General features: G+C 59.5%; 2 protein-coding genes across 4 annotated transcripts in view; both read right to left on the bottom strand.

Moving 5' to 3' along the window:
* CAMK2A (calcium/calmodulin dependent protein kinase II alpha) overlaps positions 1 to 1,829 on the bottom strand; it is a 33,672-nt gene extending 31,843 nt beyond the window's left edge. For both annotated transcript variants that reach the window (XM_054168395.1, XM_054168396.1), the window contains exon 1: positions 1,580 to 1,829. In XM_054168395.1, the coding sequence (XP_054024370.1) occupies positions 1,580 to 1,641 (62 nt within the window). In that variant the 5' untranslated portion in view covers positions 1,642 to 1,829. The remainder of the gene's footprint in view (positions 1 to 1,579) is intronic.
* Positions 1,830 to 8,548: 6,719 nt separating this feature from the next.
* Positions 8,549 to 13,779, bottom strand: ARSI (arylsulfatase family member I). Of its 2 annotated transcripts, XR_008462638.1 has the most exons (3): positions 12,835 to 13,779; positions 10,005 to 11,599; positions 8,549 to 8,681 (listed from the first exon to the last, which is right to left on the bottom strand). XR_008462638.1 is itself a non-coding variant. In XM_009911437.2 (2 exons), the coding sequence occupies exons 1-2, from the start codon at positions 13,152 to 13,154 to the stop codon at positions 10,198 to 10,200; spliced, it is 1,722 nt and encodes a 573-aa protein (XP_009909739.2). In that variant the 5' UTR covers positions 13,155 to 13,779; the 3' UTR covers positions 9,828 to 10,197. The 2 variants fall into 2 exon arrangements, 1 of the variants encoding a protein (XP_009909739.2); XM_009911437.2 differs by lacking the exon at positions 8,549 to 8,681 and having other exon boundaries at positions 9,828 to 11,599.
* Between the last annotated feature and the right edge of the window lie 2,774 nt (positions 13,780 to 16,553).

The following is a 16,553-nucleotide window of genomic DNA, read 5'->3' as shown; positions in this document are numbered from 1 at the left end:
CTAGCAAAGTGTTGCACACCAAGTGTCTGCAGCAGCCCTCCTGGTCCTCCCCCACCACACCTGGCTTGCAAGGTCCCCTCCACAGCCCCAGAGCCATGTCTGCCCATCCAGGGCCCAGCAGCCTCACCACAGGCACACAGCAGACTTTGCTTCTCCTGCCCATGCCCTGCCCACCTTCTGCCACGACCACCAAGCCTCAGAGTCCAGGAAAGCCAAGAAACCTCTGAAAGAAGCAGGTCCTGAATCCCACCTTGGTACCAGAAACCCCGAGGGGTGCCCATCCCTGCCCACAGTGCCAGCTGGGGCTGTCCCACCTGCAGGGACCTGCTCCACTGCCACCTGCCATCCCTTTGCAACCGTCCCAGCATCGAGGGGACTGGGTGGGGGTCTGCTCACCTCCAAGGAGCTGCACTTTGTAGCAGCACCTTGGTCCCCTCATGTAGGTGGAAACTATGAGCAGCATTCAGCCTGGCACCAAGTCCTTCCCTGTTTCAGCCTCTGGATTTCTCCATCTTTGTCCTCTGCGTTCTCCCTCGCCCCCGTTTCAAACGCCCACACGCAGGCAGGAACACATTTAGGTGTAGGCTGCCCTGCGATGCAGGGATGGACCGAGTGCCCATGCCCAGGGATGGAGCCAGCTTCCCAGCTGAAGGACGGGCACCAGCCACCGGGCACAGGCGCCCCGAGCCCATCGGCACACCGCTGAGCTGCCGTGAGGGGAACACGGCCACATGCCCCACATTTACACACCGGCGCCAAAACCGAGGCACAGAGCCCAAAACAAAGGCACCACCCCTGCTCACTTCTGCATCTGCTGGGCAGCCACACACTGGGCGAGACACAGAGCATCCCTCCGCCCTGCCCGGAGGACCCGAAGCCTCCTGCTGCACCCTGGGGTGCTAAGTGCCCCCCAGGATCGCCCTGCCGCATGCAGGCGTTTCTGTTTGCACACACACGCACCAGCAGCCCGATCCAGGCACAAGCGATGACCCTGGGACCCGCGGAGCTGAGCCCTGCTGGGGAGGAGAGCCAGGTCAGACAGCGCTGCGGCTCACCCGAGGGGCGCAGGGGAGGGAGACATCCCGAGTCTGTCCGAGAGCCGCCCGGATTCTCCGGGGGCTGCCGTGCAGGCTGGCTCTCCTGCAGGACTAGCCAAACCCCGGTGAGCCCACAGAGAGAATTTCCCTAAAGCAACGTGAGGGGTGCCCCCTGCTTTGGCTTTTCCTCCTCGGCAGTCCCAGCCCTCCTCCCGGCTGGAGAAGTTCCCCGGGGAGCTGACAGCATCCTCTTTCGGGAGCTGTTTTTCCATAGGAGGGAAAGCTGCCCCCTCCTCAGGCAGCTCCAGCAGCCTCCTGGGGAGCCCCAAGCCCCTGCCTGAGCGCCCACCAGCAGCCGCTCGAAGTCTGGATAGAGGGAGAGCGCGGAGACGGGGCTGGCAGCCCCAAGTCCCAACTCCCCGCCACTGCTCCCCGGGCCGGTCTGCCTTCCCGCATCTCCGGTGCTTCCCAGCTCCAGCGAGGCTGCTTCCCAGCCAGAGCACAGCCCCACTTCGAACATCCCAGCCCCGACTCCAACTTACTTGCCCAGTTCCTCAAAGAGCTGATACTCCTCGGTGAAGCGATTGCAGGTGATGGTGGCCATCCCGAGGGGCTAGAAATGCTCCCTCCCCGGTGCAGAGTTTGGGACAAGCAGCTCTCCTCTGGCTCCCTCCCTCTCCGTGTGCTCCCGGGGCTCTCTCCTCGCCGAGGTAAATAAGGGAATATGTTTGATTGACAAGCCTGGAGATAATGATGAGGGCAATTTGTCTTCTCAGCTTCACAAGCCTTCGTCAGCATCCCCGTCCCCATGGCGACCACCGCTGCCAGAAACGCCCTGTTTCTGTTGCCGGGGCAACTGCTTCCCAAACCCAGCGCCTGCCCGTGGGGACCGGGGACCTGCTGGGGACCTGGCCCCGGGGCTGCCTGGGGGTCAGCCAGCTGCCGCAGGAGGGGGTGGGGGGCAACTCTAAAATGCAAATCTTAATGGCCAATTAAAGGCCATGGCGGCAGCACAATAATTGGGGCAAAAAAGGGTTTCCATGGAAACCGTGGTTTCCATGTTGCAGGAGGATGCTGTCACCCCGGCAACTGCTTCCCACCCCCCCCCCCCCCCCCCCCCCCCCAAGAAAACTAAAATACAGGCCCTGGTGGTATCCACAGCAGCACCCCCATGGAGCCTGGGGGGCTCTGGGGTGGGGGAACACCTTGGGGCAGGTTGGAGCAGAAGTGTGTCAAGAGAAGCTGGAGAAAGCGTGGCAGGTCCCCAGGTCCCCAGACGGGCCTGTCATCAGCTGGGCTCCCCCGGGGTGGGGCTGGTCCCATCACTCTGCAGAGGATGGGAGGGCTGGCCACTCCCCACACACACTTTGCCTGCTGGCTCTCCCCACGGGCCGTGGGCCTGCCGGAGAAGCGGCTCCCGAAGGTCCCTCTATCACCAGGTGACCAACTTGGCCTGAAGCCCAGCTAGAGGAGAAGTGAAAAGACTGTCTCCTGGGCTGCCCAAGCTGGGGCAGAAAGAGAGTGCATTTCAGAGTGGGGTTAGGAAGAAGGTTTTCCCTCCTCCTCCTCCTCCTCCTCAGGCTTTTTGCTGCTGGGTTGCCTCTCTCCCGCCTTTAACTTTAAAAGGCACAAGAAAGGGCAATTAAAGTGGACTAGTAAGGTCCAAGACCTCAGGGAGTGATTGCCTTGCGAGCCCACCTTGCTGCCAGGACCCCTGGCGCACCAAGTACCTCCTTCTCCACCTACACCACCTCTTGCAGTTTGCCACCTTCTGACCTCCCCGGCAGGGATTTCTTCTAAGCTTTTGTCCCATTGCTGGGTGGTTTTGCAGCAGAAGGAGCCCTCACTGCTCCGGGAGAATGAGTCCTCACCTCCTGCTGAGGAGGCATTGCCTGTGGCAGCTGATATGGATTGAGCTCCCTTTCAGGCTGCCATGGAAGGGTTAAAAGGAAGAGAAAAGGCTCTAACCAGACAAAAATAGGGAGAAATCTTTGAGAAGAGAAAGAGAAGGAGGAGCAGAGAGAGGGAGAGAAGAAAGGAGGTGGAAGTGGAGGAGGACAGCAAGTGGTGGAGTGAGGAAGAAGAGGGGGAGGAGGAGAAAGGTCTAATGGCTTTTACATTAATTGCACCACTCCCCACCTTCATCCCCACCTTGCATCCCCGCAGCCAGCCTCCTGCTCCCATGTGGCCCAGCTGGAGGGAACCCTGTGCCCTGGGACTTGATTCCCATCCGTTGTCACAGGGATGGGGCCACGCTCCCCAGGGGTTGGTGACTTCTAGAACCCCCCTGGCCACCACACCACAGCAGCAGAGCACGCCAGGCACCCTCACTTGGGGTGGGGGTGATGCACGCCTGGGACCTGTGCCCTGGGGATAGAAAGGTCCCCCAAACCCCTCTTTGCCCACACACATCTCCTCCCCACCCCACTCCCACGAGAAATGGGGCTCCATCTGCCGCCCCCAGGGCTGTGCTGGGAGGTGGGGGGCTGCTGTGGGGGCCGACGCAGCCAGCTGCTGGGGGGAGCGCTCCAGGTTGTTGCCGCCAGCCCGCAGCAGCCCCTCGGAGCCTAAAGGTGAGAGGAGCCCCCTCCCCCAAGGCAGAGCCCCAGGGGTGGCTGTGGGCAGCCGCATGCCCCTGCCCCGCTCCTGCTCGCACTAACGTGTCCCCGTGGGTGCCGCAATGTGACCTGCCCACCCCTCCCGCGCCCACCCCCGGGCTGGCACACGTGTTCAGCCCCACACGCGTGACTCGCCTGCTCCCATGGCTAGGAGGAGGGATCCCTTCGTTCCTCCCACCCAGGGACCCCCTTGCACTCCTGACCCCATAGCCCAGACACCTCGCCTGGGGCAGGGGGTGATGGCAAAGCCCCCCCACAGGGACCCTCCCCAGGTTTCCCCTGCTTGGCAAAGACTCAGCTCTCCAGGAAAGGTTTCTCCCTTCCTGCTCTCTCCACTGTTGAGTCTTTCCCTCTCGGAGGATGAGGGGGTGTCAGGCTTCTGGGTGCTGAACATGCTCTGCTTTGCTCATGATGTTCTCCCAAGTGGGAACTGCTGGGTGTCTCTGCTTCCCTGAGCCCAGGCACGACCCAGAGGGAGCAGGAGCTTTGGGCAGGACCTTCCCCCTTCGGGCTGGGGGCTCTCCCGGGAAAAGGAGCCCTCCCAGCCCTCTCCTGGGGGCCTGAGGATCGGCTTTGGATGTTCCCAGCCACCCCAGGATTTGTTCCTGCAGGGCGTTGGAGAGCCAAGCTTCTATCCCGCTGCCGTGCTCAGCTCTGACCACCTGATGGAGACCTTCATCCCCAGCAGCCCCTCTCCATCACCCGCCTGCCTCTCCAGAAATGCCTCCTGCTCTGCCCATGCCTGCTCCAGCTCTACCTACAGATTTCTTCATCCCACCTTGGGACCGCCCCAGGATGGCACTCGAGGTCTGGTGCCGAACCCCAATGGCACTGGACAGGCAGCTGCCCCACGGCACTCGAGGAGGATCAGTGCATTCTTGGGGGGCTACAGCAGGTCCCCCTCCTCCCAGGGGACATGGGCCTCAGGGAGTCTGCAGTGTGCAAAACCAGCAGGCTGTGAAATACACATTGCAGCGATCCCAAAATTACTGAGACAGTTTCAGACACAAGCTGGGGGCTGGGGGCTGCTCAGTTGTTGTCCAGGGGGGAGCTGGGGTTATTTTTAGCTGAGGGTTATAAATACCCCGCTGAGGGGAGCTGGTTTACATTGTGGGTTGTGTTTGCAAACGTGTCCTGTCCCTGTGGGCCCCAGAGCTTGCTCCTGCAGCCACATGAAGCTGCATTTGGCTGGAACAGAGTGTCCCCAGGCCCACCTTCTCCCTGGCATCACGGAGTCCCCAGAGCCACCCTCTCCCCCACGCCAGGGTCCACAGGCAAGAACTCTCCTGTGGATATGGCCGTGGATACTTGGGAACCCCCAGAAGGTGCCATGTGGCTCCCTGGGGCCATCATGTGTGTGCTGGATCTGGGAGGGGGAGAAACCACTACAAAACCACATGTCTGCTCTTGGACCCCTGGGAGGGAAAAGGACTTGACTGCCTGGCATGAGATACAGCCCCTGGTTGAGAGCACCCTCCCCCCAGCATGGGGTACCCAGGGTGAGCTCTCACTCTCCCACCACAGCAGTTTGCTGAGACATCCATCACCTTTCCTGCTGCTGGGCTTCTTCCTTTCCCTCTCCCAGGTGGAAGACACATGTGGGACTGGAGAGGCTGCAAAGTACCCTGAACCCTGCCTGATTCATCCCATCCCATCCCTGTCATATCCCTGCCCCCATCTCTATCCCATCCCAACTCCATCCCCATCACTATATCCATCCTCATCCCCAGCCTCATCCTATCTCCCTCCTCATCTCCATCTCATCTCAACTCCATCCATCCCTGTTCCAGCTCCTTCCTGACTCTCTGCAGCCAGCAGGGTGGAGGCAGCTAGTCTATGCCAACAGAGCAGAGGCAGACACGACTCCTCCACCCCACCCTGCTCTCTTCTCCTCCCAGCCCAGAGCCTCAGTGGCCTCAGACGTCTCCCCCTGCCCCACCCCGATCCTGCACTCGGCTCCTGCCCAGGGTCTGGAGCAGCTTTGGGCTTGCCCAGGGTTGTTGGGAAGGAGGGGAGCACTTGGCTTGTCCATGCAAACACATCTTCTGGTGCAGCATCAGGGCTGGGCAGGGAGCTGCACTGCCTGAGCATCTCAGCAGCTGCTTTAACCCCTCTGCAGCCAGAGCGCACAGGCACTTCCAGGGAGCTTCACCAGTGTGCAGACAGGATTCTGGCACATTGCTGTGTTTTTCCCCACAGAGGCCATTAATGAGCAGTGGTGGGATGGAGAGCTCCCACTGCAGCCACCACCTGCCCCTTTCCAGCCCAGAGCAGGACCAGAGACAGTGGTGAAGGAGAACTGCTGTCCTCAGGCTTGGAGGCACTGAGCTCTCCAAGCACCCAGGGGTGCTCCTTACCTACATCTCCTCTGTGCTATCAGGGACTAAACCTTTTTCTCAAGGAAGGAAGGAAGGAAGGAAGGAAGGGAGGAAGGGAGGGAGAAAGGAAGGAAGGGAGGGAGGAAAGGAGGGAGGGAGGAAGGAAGGAAGGAAGGAAGGAAGGAAGGAAGGAAGGAAGGAAGGAAGGAAGGAAGGAAGGGAGGAAGGGAGGGAGGGAGGGAGGAAGGGAGGGAGGAAGGAAGGAAGGGAGGGAGGAAAGGAGGGAGGAAGGAAGGAAGGAAGGAAGGAAGGAAGGAAGGAAGGAAGGAAGGAAGGAAGGAAGGAAGGAAGGAAGGAAGGAAGGAAGGAAGGAAGGAAGGAAGGAAGGGAGGGAGGAAGGGAGGGAGGAAGGGAGGGAGGAAGGAGGGAAGGAAGGAGGGAAGGAAGGAGGGAAGGAAGGAAGGAAGGAAGGAAGGAAGGAAGGAAGGAAGGAAGGAAGGAAGGAAGGAAGGAAGGAAGGAAGGAAGGAAGGAAGGAAGGAAGGAAGGAAGGAAGGAAGGAAGGAAGGAAGGAAGGAAGGAAGGAAGGAAGGGAGGGAGGGAGGGAGGGAGGAAGGAAGGGAGGAAGGAAGGAAGGAAGGAAGGAAGGAAGGAAGGAAGGAAGGAAGGAAGGAAGGAAGGAAGGAGAAGACAGCCCCAAGGCCATGGCTGGGCTGAGTGCGCGAAGCCAGCATCAGCCCAGCAGAGCAGGGTCTGGAAATGAAGCAAGACCAGCTGAAGCTTCTCATTAGCGAAAGCAAAGGGAGAAAAAGCGAACATGTTTGCATGGAAATTTCCATTTTTGAAAGGGGGGAAAAAAATACAAGAAAGACTAAACTTGGATGTGTTTATATAAATATGGAAATGAAAGCTGGTTCTTGAGCCTTGCCACCGCCCCACACGGCCGGCCCCACTCTCCTGCTGCCTCTGGCGCTGATTCCCCCTCTGCCACGACTTGTGCCCGAGCTCCCCACCGCCATCATCGCCCTCTGCCCCCCTCCCTTGGCTCAGCCTCCAGCAGCCTCCTTCAACAAAGCCTTGCTTTCTATTCAGCAACCGGTTGGCTTTATCAAATAGCAGCTGATGCCGCTGCTGACAGGCACACAGGTGGCGCAGGTGCCAGGGGACCCGGCTGCCCCCATGAGGTTGTTCAAAGATGTTCAGCATGCTCCCAGGGATTGCCTTGGCTGGGATGATGCTGTGGGGACTGCTCCCCACGGGGAGATGTGCAAAGGAAGCTCCCAGGGCTTGCTTTGGCTGGGATGATGCTGTGGGGACTGCTCCCCACAGGGAGATGTGCAAAGGAAGCTCCCAGGGCTTGCCTTGGCTGGGATGATGCTGTGGGGACTGCTCCCCACGGGGAGATGTGCTAAGGAAGCTCCCAGGGCTTGCCTTGGCTGAGATGATGCTGTGAGGACTGCTCCCCATGGCAAGGGGTGCTAAGGAAGCTCCCAGAGCCTGCCTTGGCTGGGCTGATGCTGTGGGGACCACTCCCCATGGCAAGGTGTTCTAAGGAAGCTCCCAGAGCCTGCCTTGGCTGAGATGATGCTGTGGGGACTGCTCCTCACGGGGAGATGTGCTAAGGAAGCTCCCAGGGCTTGCCTTGGCTGAGATGATGCTGTGAGGACTGCTCCCCATGGCAAGGGGTGCTAAGGAACCTCCCAGAGCCCGCTTTGGCTGGGCTGATGCTGTGGGGACCACTCCCCATGGCAAGGGGTGCTAAGGAACCTCCCAGAGCCCGCTTTGGCTTGGATGATGCTGTGGGGACCACTCCCCATGGCAAGGGGTGCTAAGGAAGCTCCCAGAGCCCGCTTTGGCTGGGCTGATGCTGTGGGGACCACTCCCCATGGCAAGGGGTGCTAAGGAAGCTCCCAGAGCCTGCTTCAGCTGATGCTGTGGGGACTGCTCCCCCCGGCTCGATGTGCTAAGGAAGCCTGGGGCTGTTGGAGGAGCTGAGCCTTCCTCTGAAACCTGTCCTTGATGTCACCACAAGGGATGTGCCTGTCGGGATGTGGGGAGCTGGTGGGATGGGCGGGCAGCGACGGGAGTGCAGGGCGCAGCTGGGAGCAGCACACAGACAGTGCCACGCTGAGGCTTTGCAAACTCCTTCCCAGCCCTGCAAGAAGAGAGCTTCTTCTGCCTCGCTGTCAGCTTGCTCTTTATTTTTTTTTTTCTTCCTTTCCCTTCTTGCTTTGTTTCTATAGAAAATCCCAATTCCCCCAAATAATCCAGCTCAGAGTAAAGTGGAGGGGGGGGGAAGAAAGCAAAAGAAAAGGATTACAAACGTGTCACCGCGTTCTCCTCCCGTCCCTCGCACACACACACACACACACACACACACACAGAGAGGGCTTGAAAGCACAGGGAAAGGTATTCGGCGTGCACGCTGCCAATTGTCACATCTTTCAATGACAGGCTTTTAAATGAATGTTGTTTTGCAAGGGGGGGGTGGGGTGGGGAGGAGAGAGAGAGGGGAGAGGAAAGGAGGGGGGGAAAAAAAGGAGAAGGGGGGGGGGGGGGGGGGGGGGAGAAGGAGAAAAAAAAAGCAAGCCCACACTGCTCATCCAAGAGCTGACAAGTCCTAACGGGCCTCATTTTCCAGAGACAAAAATAACTATTTTCAAAATTCACAGCAGGGCCTTCGCCTACACACGCTGCACCAAGAGAAACCTGTGGGGAGAAATGTAAAACACATTGTGTCAATGGAAATGCACCCTGCATCCCAAACGCTTCCACCGCTATTTACCCTCCTTCGTCCTCGCCGGCGCGCGGGTGCCGGAGGCAGGGCGGGCTGCGGCCCGGCCTGGCTTCCCAAGCTGCCGGGCCTCCAGCCTTCTCCTGGGGGGGTGTGTGATGGGTGAGGGCTATCCCCTCCCTACGTGTCCCCATCTGCAGCAAGAGGCAGGGGGGTGATGTCCCCGCCCCATCCCCGCCATGGCTTTGAAGTCCTGCAGCTACGGAGCGGCACGTCGGTCTCTGCGGCGACCTGCTTGAGCTCTTCCCGGTTCAGCAGCGGGGATGTGGGGGCAGGAGCAGGTCTAGCACTGGGAAGGGGCAGCGATGGGTGGCTGGCTGGTTGGATGCGTAGGATGCACGTGCCCACAGCCACGCACACGTCAACGCTAGCTAGGGAGCACAGTGGATGAAAGGGTCTGCTGGGTGGCTGACCCATGTGAAGCCCATTAGACTTCGGGGCCAACCTGCCTCCCAAACTTGGGGCCATGGAGAACCATCTGTGACAGAATCACAGAAAGGCAGAGATTGGAAGAGACCTCTGAAGAACATCTAGTCCAAAACCCCTACTAAAGCAGGTTCACCTAGAGTAGATGGCACAGGATTGTGCCCAGGCAGGTTCTGAACACCTCCAGGGAAGGAGACTCCACAACCTCCCTGGGAGACCTGTTCCAAGTGCTCTGTCACCCTCAAAGTACAGAAGTTTTTCCTTATGTTTTCCCTTATGTTTTTCCTTATGTTCTCTGAATGCATCCAACCACGCCTCCACAGGCCATAGATCCCCACTGGGGCTGCTCCCAGCCCCCACAAGCCAGCAGAGAGGGAAAGCCACCACCCCACGTCAAATCCCTGTAGCAGCAAGGCTGAGTCCGGCCTTGGTGACCTCATGTCTGACACCCATGACCAGGAATCCATCCTTCCACAAAGTGCAACAGGGAAGTGATGTGGTCTTGGGTTTGGGGAGGTCCTTGAGTTCCCAGAGCAGCACCAAAGAAGGAGCAGCAGGCAGAAAGTCAGGAGCATGAACATGGAGGGAAACAGCAAGGAACAGCCTGCAGGACAACCTCTGCATCCCTACCCCAGGGTCCTGCGCTTCCTCCAGCCACTTCACGGCCAACGCTTAAAGCTTGTGATTGCCTGCAGAGTCCTTGAGGAAAGTGTCCCTCTCTTTGGCAGGAGCTGTGGGCAGGTCAGCCCAGCCCAGCAGACTTCTACACCACTGCCGAGCCACACAGCTGAGCCTGCATCCTCCTTCCTCACCTGTTGACACCACCTCCCTGTGTCCAGCCGTCCAGCCAGAGAGGGGAGGTGTTTTAGGGTGAACCCTGGGGCAAGTGAATGCAAGAGGTTGCTGGCCACCTCCCCCTCTGCCCCTCTCCCTTGGCCCCACCCCAGGGCACCGCTGTCTGGAGCCCCACCCTTCTCAAGCTGGGTCAGTGCTGGGAGAGTCCCATCAGATGCGGTTGGACATGAGCCTGGTGTTCAGCTTGCGGAAGAAGGAGCGCAGCTTGCAGATCTTGCACTTCTTCTTCTTGTTCCTGCTCTTCAGGGGTTCCCCAATGCCTTCCCACTCCTCCGCATCGTCCTCGCTGGCCCAAGGCCCCCAGGCACCACCGTTGAAGTCCGGGTGAGCCCGGGGGTTCTCTGCAGGGTACCTGACAGGGATGGCCGTCCGGTTGTAGTGCACCAACCTCAGCAGGAGGCTTTTGACCACATCTGGGCGCTGGTCCGAGAGGTCGTAGCGCTCGTAGGGGTCGGCGGTGATGTTGAAGAGCCACACGGACTTCTTCAGGCCGTCGGTGAGACGCTCCAGGTTCCACCAGCTCCCTGGGAAGTTGGTCAGGGTCTGTGGAGGGATCCAGTCGCTGTACCCGGGGTCACCAGTGAGGAGCTTCCACTCCCCAACCCTGATGGAGGCTTGCACGGCCGTGTTCCAGATGCCGAAGCCATCCTCCAAGGAGCCGTACTTGGCGTGGTTGTACAGGGGGTCGATGTTGTGCAGGATTTCTGTCCGTGGCGACTCCTTGCCCTCGCTGATGGCAGGCCAGACGTTGTAACCATCCAAGCCAGGCACGTTGCTCAGGTTGCCCCTGGCCAGGCTGACGAGAGTCGGGTACCAGTCCGTGATGTGGACCAGCGCCCAGCTGGTCCTGCGCTTGCGCTTGATCAGGGGACTGTGAACGAAACCGATGCCACGGACTCCCCCTTCCCAGTACGTGCCCTTGCGGCCCCGCAGCGGCCAGTTGCTGCCCCCGGAGAAGGTCTGGCCGCCGTTGTCGGTGGAGAACACGATGACGCTGTTGTCGTAGTAGCCGTACTTCTTGAGGGCCCAGGTGATGTTCTTCACCGCCTCGTCCATGCAGGTCACCATGGCGGCGTACTTGCGGCGGGCGACGTTGCCCATGGAGCGGTAGCGGTAGAGGTACTCCTTGGGCGACTGCAGCGGGGTGTGGACCGCTTGGAAGGCCACGTAGATGAAGATGGGCTCCTTCGGGCTGCGGGACGCCAGGATCTTGCTGACTCGCTGGGCGTAGAGGACTGTGGAGTACTTCCCGCTCTGGTCCCAGGCCACGTCCTCCCCTTCGTGCAGGTCGTAGCCGCAGACGCCCGGCCCGTCGCAGTTGTCGTAGGTGTAGTAGTCCACGTTGCCCGTCAGGGAGCCCAGGAAGGTGTCAAAGCCCCGGCGGGTGGGCAGGCATTCCTTCTTGTAGAAGCCGAGGTGCCACTTGCCCACCATGTGTGTGGAGTAGCCGGCCTCCTGCAGCTTCTGGGGCAAGGTGACCTGGTCGAGGGGCAGGCAGTTGGGCTGCCGAGGACGGATGATGGAGTGCTGCAGCCCCGTGTGGATCTGGTACCTGCCAAGGAAGAGCCGGGAGGTATCAGTGGGGATGGGGAGCGGCACTGGGTGGGGATGTGACAGCTCTTTATGTGCTGGAAACCCCAAATGTATGCAGTTCTCCGTGTCACTCAGCCCCATGGAGCAAGCTCCATGCCAGAGACAGACAGCTTCTCATCCACCCAAAAGTGCCAGAAGCAGATGCAAACAAAGAAGAGAGGGAGCTCAGCAGACACCCCAAGAGCACACTGGGCTGCACTCCCAGAATGCCACCAGCAGCTGACCCTGCTGCTGCCAACCCAAGGGAGCTGACTGGGCTCTGCCAGGGCTGGGCAGCAGAAGCAAGAATTTCACACTGATCCCCAGGGGTTTGCAGTGCCCCACTTGGGTGCCCTCTGCTGCTTTGCAAACTCTGCAGATGCTTGGGATCCCTCTAGAGACACCAGATGCCAATGGGCTCCACCACCCCTAGACACTAGGTGCCCACAGCCATAGAAACATCCCTGGGTCTCACTCCTCAGGAGGAGATGATCTGATGTGATCAGCCACTTACGATGAGTGGCGACCTCCCAGTCACAGAATTGTTAGGGTTGGAAGGGACCTCAAGGATCATGTAGTTCCAACCCCCCTGCCATGGGCAGGGACACCCCACATGTTCAGGTTGCTCAGAGCCACATCCAGCCTGGCCTTAAAAACCTCCAGGCTTCCACCACCTCCCTGGGCAACCTGTCACAGGGAAAGCCACATCTGGCCCAGCAAACAGAAGGGCCCAGGATCAGGGGAGGTCTGGCAGTTCCTCCAGCACCCATCATGCCCAGGCTAGCACAGCAGTGAACAGGCAAGTAGGAAAAGCACTGTCCAAGGGCCCAAGGCACTTGCAGGTGTAGCATAGAATGATCCTTCAACCCCACAGCCCAGCAGCAACTCTTCAGGGCCCAGTGTGACAGCAGCACGGGATGGACACAGCTCCTTTCTGGTACTCATTGACCTCTTGGCCACAGACCAACCTCTCCCAAAGTGACATCTGTTACCCAATAGCATCCACATTGTTGGCCTTACCATGGGCTGCTATTTATCTCGTGTGAAAATCAAGCATTTACTTGGGAACCCTTCTAGAGCAAGCCAGCAAGATGCCTTTCTCTGGAGGACCTCCATCATCTGCCAGCACTCAGGGCCACCTGCCTGGCAGCAGCCTGAGCTGAAGAAGGGATGGAAGGGGGCACAGGAGCGGGGTGTGGGCAGGTGCTGGCTTACCTGCCAGTGATCAGCTGGCTGCGGGAGGGGGTGCAGATGGGCTGGATGTAGTAGTTCTCCAGCTTGACACCCTCAGCTGCCAGCCTGTCCAGCGTTGGCGTCTGGATATCAGAGCCGTGATACCCAACGTCGTGGTAGCCCTGGTCATCGGTCAGAATGAAGATGATGTGGGGGGGCCTGGAGAAGGTGGGAGGCAGCGATTTCTCCATGGGGTCTGTGGCCACATCAGCCACCAAACTGGGCTTCATCCAGTCCCAGGATAAGTAACCAAAGCTGAGCAGGCTGACCAGCGAGAAGCCTGTGAGGGCATAGACAGCCATCCCGGAGCACGCCGTGCTGCCTGCAGGGAGAGCTACCGCCCCGGCATCACCTCACAGGCACCCAAACAGGTCTCTCCCTCCTCCGAGAGAGTCTCTCAGCCTAGGGGATGGTCCCCGAAATCCCTGAGGCCGGATTTGCGGGGGCAGCTGCCATGAAGGCACCACTCGAGCACACAAAGAACTCGATCCGCCGGGGCCGGGTTGTCTTCAGTCAAAAGAAAATAAGCCCCGCGCCGCTCCAATCAAACCCATCTGCAGGGCAGGGCGAGTCGACGGCAGCCCCGGAAAGCCTCCCCAGCGCTGCAAACACTCCCTGGCTTCTCGGCGTGTCCTCGATGTTCTTTCTGCATGCAGAATCCCATCAAAAACCCTCGCTGGAGAGAGCAGCTGCCTTCTCCTCCCCGCCAGCCCTCAGCCTGCCCGGCTATCCCAGCAGCTCGCTCGGGACACGACGATCTTTTCCTTAAACTCCTGCAGAAGAGGGTGCTAAAGTTCAAGCCCAGGGGTGCTGATCCCTCGTCCCCGCTCTCTGGAGAGGAGCCGTTCCTCTTCTCTTCCCACCCAAGGCAGAGCGGTCCCAACATCTGCCCGGGACGTGGGCTAAGCCGCCAGGTTTATGGGGAGCCGCAGGCTCAGCCCCTCCCAGCTCGGCAGCTCCAGGAAAAAGGGAAAAAAAAAAGAAGATGAAAAAGGAAAAACAAACTGGGAAGCCCCGGAGCGAGCAGGGTCCTAAGCGTGGTGTTCCCTGAGCTGCCAAGGCTTCCCTCCCAGCCTGCCCCGAGACGCGGGACACAGGGCAAGAGCCCTGGTGGGATGTTCGGCTGAAGCCCCCGCAGCACCCAGCTGGGGAGGGCAGTGGGGAGGGCTGGGTGCCCAGGAGAGATGGCTTGGGCCAGCTGCTGGGCTGCCAGAATCTCTCCCCTCAAAAGCCAGGACAAGGGGAAACTGCAAACGTTCGTTGCGACACCCTCAGTGCTGGGGAAAAAATAACTCCAGCCAGGGGCACCCAGAGAGGAACAGAGCCGGGTGGGGGCTGCTGGACACATTTGCCAGGTGGGGAAACCCAGGCAGGGAGAGGCCATTCGTACTGGCTGTGGCCACAGCCCGCCAGGGGCAAGGTCTAGCGATCTCTGCTACTGGGGGTTACTGGTCTGAGTTTGGGGGACTGAGACCAGGGGTCAGATCGGTGCCCTGGTGCTTCAGGGGAGAGGAGGTGCTTTGGAAGAGAGGAGAAATGCTTCTTACCCAGGGCCAGCACTGTTAAGGCATCAGGAAACCCCCACACCTGGCAGGCATCTCACCCCCTCCACTTTCCCCAGGGCAAGACTTGGCACAGGAGGGGGGATTTTGGCAGCACAAAGGTTCACCCGCCCCTGGCAGCCCCAGGAGCTGAGCAGTGTGACAGTTTGGGCACCGTGCCGTCCCTTACAGTGTGCTTGAGGGGTCTCCTGATGTGGGCTCCTCGGCTTGCTTGCACATCCTGCCTGCCTTTAGGACCGCGGGGCCGCGGCAGTAGGGGCTCACTGGGGGAGCTCTGGGAGGGCTTAGGCAGGGGCTGGCTCAGAAGAGCAGCTCAGCCAGATGGCTCCTGGCCCCCTGCTCTGGGCCCCCCGCCTTGTCCCCAGCACCAGGCTTCCTTCTCCCAGGTCCCTTCCATGTGCCCTCCCCTGGATCCCCTCTCCGGATCCCCCCACACTCTATCCCAGGCACTGCCTGGAAGGGTGAGCTTCGCCCTCCTGGCTTTAGACACAGGCAGAGGGGACAGGGACATGGGCAGGGGCAGGCAGAGAGCTCGTTTAGCTGAGGCTCGGGGGTTTGCAGAGTGCGGGGAGGGGTGTGGGGACGGGGAGGAACAGGAGCAGGAGGCAGGGGTGGATTAGCTGTCTTCTGTCCCTTTTCCTGCTGGCAGAACCCCCTGGCTCGCTCAAAGAGCACAGCAGGGCTAGGTCGAGCCCTTCAGGTTTGCTTAATCCCTGGGGGTCCATCACTCATTTTTTCCACCCACTCTTCTTCTCCCTTTCCCACCAGCCCCCCTGGCCTCCTGCGTGGCTGCCTCTTCTCCCCAGCATCTTTAGTTCTGAACACTTCTCTCCTCTTTGAAACATCTGGACCTGACTGAAGGGAAGTAGAGGTGGGGGGTGGTTTGGGACCCCCAGCTCTCAGCTCCTGTCTGCTCCTCCACTATTCCTGCTGGACCACTGCATCCCAGGGAGACTGCTTTAGGCTACCCCTTGAGGCTGTGGGACCCACTGACCATCCTGACCTGAGGCCCTGTACACAAAGCTCCATGCACACCTTGGACTGGAGACAGGGCTATCACCTGGGATTATAATCACAGCTCTATGTTTTGGGTGAACACAACAGATTAGAGAGGAGATTGGAGATGTCAAGGCTGAGAAGCACCAGAGAGTGTGTTCAAGGCAGCACAGACCACTGATAACTCTGTCTTGTTTGGGGCTGGAGGATTGAACAGGGAGGGTAGAGCAGAAAAGGGGCAGAAGGGATGGAGCAGAGCTGGAGCCCGCCTCTGAGGAGCAAGAGGAGAGCCCAGCAGTTCCTGACTGTGTGGATTTGCTGCTCCAACAGCTTCTTCAGCCACATGGAGGGTCACATCCTGTTCACACCTTTGGCAGAGGAGGCAGCAGCTGGGAGAGTTGCCCTAACTTTAATTTGCTGCCAATGGCCAGAGCTCAGAAGGTTGAAAGGAGGGAAGGAGCCAACAGTGGAGACATGGGCACGTGGAAACAGGACCTTCTGTGCCAAGCCAGGGCAGCTAGCTCAGGAAAATGAGTGGTGGGTCCAAGCTGGCCCCTGATCTGAGGAGGAAACAGCAGGGTTAACTCTGCTCAGGGAGCTTTTCCAAGAGCCAAAGGGTGAATACACAGTGAATTTATTGGAAGCAACCCTGCTCAAAAGGTTCAGGGACAGCAGGCTGGGTGCCAGCAGCACATGGACATCTCCTGGGCACAGCCTGGGTTCTCCTCCAAGAGATGATAGAAAAGGTGAAAAGCAGTGAAGGATCCAGGGAAGCTGCTCTCAATTCCAGGAGAAATGAGGTGCAGCAGGACCCTCAAGTGAGCCCTGCTGAAATCCTCTGATGGGGAGGCAGGAGATGGGAACAGTGGGACAGGAGGAGGAGGAGGAGGAGGAAGAAATGACAGCTGTGGAATTTCGAGGTCAGGACGATTTAAGCCGGCTGCTGGGCTGCGCTCAGGGTGATTAATGCATCACAAGGTCTAGGGATGGAAAAAGTGCTCAGGGTCTGCTGCCCCCACCAGCAACCGCTCTTAATTCAAGGCAGTCACTCGTCCAGCCTTGGTCAAAGATGTCTCAAGAGCCAGGAACTTCCTTGGAGAGCTCCAGAGCATTGCACAACGGGAGGTTTCCCCTGGCAGCTAG

The sequence above is a fragment of the Dryobates pubescens genome, chromosome 16 (genome assembly GCF_014839835.1).
Source record: "Dryobates pubescens isolate bDryPub1 chromosome 16, bDryPub1.pri, whole genome shotgun sequence".
Classification (NCBI taxonomy): domain Eukaryota; kingdom Metazoa; phylum Chordata; class Aves; order Piciformes; family Picidae; genus Dryobates; species Dryobates pubescens.
The sequence above is the reverse complement of the archived record's forward strand: the minus strand, read 5'-3'. Positions and strand labels throughout refer to the sequence as shown.

Coding starts and splice junctions, on each gene's coding strand:
- ARSI (XM_009911437.2), bottom strand. CDS start 13,154: ATGGCTGTCTATGCCCTCACAGGCTTCTCGCTGGTCAGCCTGCTCAGC. Junction 11,600..12,834: donor AGCCAGCTGATCACTGGCAG/GTAAGCCAGCAC, acceptor CTTCCTTGGCAG/GTACCAGATCCACACGGGGC.